This window comes from Amphimedon queenslandica, unplaced genomic scaffold (assembly GCF_000090795.2).
Source record: "Amphimedon queenslandica unplaced genomic scaffold, v1.1 AMPQUscaffold_6894_Cont21151, whole genome shotgun sequence".
Classification (NCBI taxonomy): domain Eukaryota; kingdom Metazoa; phylum Porifera; class Demospongiae; order Haplosclerida; family Niphatidae; genus Amphimedon; species Amphimedon queenslandica.
The window spans coordinates 1-1,964 of NW_003552818.1; the positions used below are offsets into that span (position 1 = coordinate 1).

A 1,964-nucleotide genomic window follows, 5' to 3' on the forward strand; every position below is an offset into this window, starting at 1 on the left:
AATTATAATACAGTAGAAAATGACCATCTTGAAGGAATGCCACCAAGTGCTGATGATTTATTCTATATTGTATTGTATTACCTGCATAGCCTGTGAACTGCAGATACACTCAGAGATGTACTGAGATACCGGTAAGCTACTGGACACCTAGCTAATCATTGAGAAGCCACACCTTTTGATAATTAATCCAGCCCCACCCAAGTGCGTGGGCGTGGAAGTGTTCCTTTTGCAAAAAAGACGCACAAACAACTATGGCTTCTATGGTTCAGAGCTTTGAAAATGTTTGCAGTAAAGTGCTCTGTAAGTTAATAAGGTTATGATTGTCACAGTCCTTTTTGTATCCCTAGGTATTGATGATCTTAATGTCATTTATAATAAAGTTAAAGCCATTGCTGCACGTTGGAAGCAATTTGCTAACTCGCTGTACATAAGACCAGCTACTATTAGCATCATTGAAGCTGATTGTGGTAGTAGTAGTGAGTCATGTCTGCACAAAGTTTTGGAGCACTGGTTAAAGAAGGATTACAATTATGAGTCCTTTGGTTCTCCATGTTGGAGGAGAGTGTGTGTAGCTGTTAAAGAAGGAGGAGGTGATCCAGCACTAGCTCAAGACATAGCCCGTGAGCATCCTCTATCAGCATCTACTGGAGGAGAAAGCACAGCAGGTTTGCAAAAAAATTTATCTCGCAGATTAAATTACACTGTCTGATGTAAGAAATAATTAGTGGAAATAAGCTTTGTGAATCTTTATGACTTGAAAATTTTACAGCTCTCAAAAATTTTGTGCTGTACGGTAACAATAAATCATTTAAATTTAATCATTATTCATATTATACACTGGTGCAGTCACTCACATTCCATTTCCATACATGTAACAATAAGACCACATGCATTGATAATGAATGTTAATTTTGGAGGTTACCTTTAGTGAAATTCATATGATTCACATTGATCATTGTGGCATCTTCATTACAGTTATTCTTTTTTTATAGATTCTATTTATGCTCTTCCTGTGAAAGATGTTCGTCTTCTAAACGAGATATACAATTTTCAATGGGATTTTTCTGATATTCTTAATGAAACAAGAGATGCATTTAAGCCTAAACTCCTTTCAAAAGTTATCGATTATCTTAAGACACGTGTGCATGCTTTACTTGGTCCAAACAAAAATAATGAAGCTGCAATGCAAGGAATTAAAGAAGAGCTATGTGACATTGAAAGTATAGAAGATCTTTTCATGGTTTTACAACAGAAGTATGTATCATGGTTCAACTATGAACTAATAGTTAAACTTGTTATTGTATTCTTACCTAACAATCGTTCATTAAAGAAGAAGTGGTCAGGTTACGAGGAGAAATTGAAGGATTATTTTCTTAACAGTGATGGTTTATTAATTGATGCTAATGCTTTAGAATTTGGTATAAGAGATGTTCCTCCTGGTACAAAAGTAATGATTGCTAAAGTTGATCGTGATGACTACACACCAGCTGACCTTTTCTTCTTTCGTCGAGCAATACCAAAAGAACTAAATATTCCTGATGTTAATCTATACTTTAGTTTTGTTCGTATTGGGTCTCTACAGCTGCTACATAATATTCCTGATTACCTATACTCTGCATTGTTTCCTCTATCTACTGAGATACAGCAACAGTTAGCTAGTATTGGTATCACTGAACTAACATGTGGTGATTATCAATATGATCTAAGAAAGGTTTGTAATTATCTTTTAATATCAAATAATTTTATTTTTTAAATAGTTCTCAGCATCACAAGAGTTGCAGCAGTCAGTTCAGTCATCTTTAGATATTGGTATGTAAGTGGATATGTATATTATGTAATTTTGCTTTCTACTATCTATTGTGATATCATTATTTTGATCATCCATTCATTCATGTATATTGTTTAGATATATGTGATCGATTATGGTATGAGAATACCAGTACACCATTACATGAAGTAGCTTG

General features: G+C 34.3%; 1 protein-coding gene across 1 annotated transcript; it reads left to right on the top strand.

The window, feature by feature from the left end:
• Positions 1-161: 161 nt before the first annotated feature.
• Positions 162-1,939, top strand: LOC109591905 (uncharacterized; the record flags this gene model as incomplete). The annotated part of the gene is made up of 5 exons (XM_020007508.1): positions 162-300; positions 348-665; positions 993-1,711; positions 1,758-1,809; positions 1,907-1,939. Coding segments are annotated over exons 1-5 (1,171 nt in total), but the record flags the coding sequence as incomplete, so codon positions are not given.
• Positions 1,940-1,964: the final 25 nt, after the last annotated feature.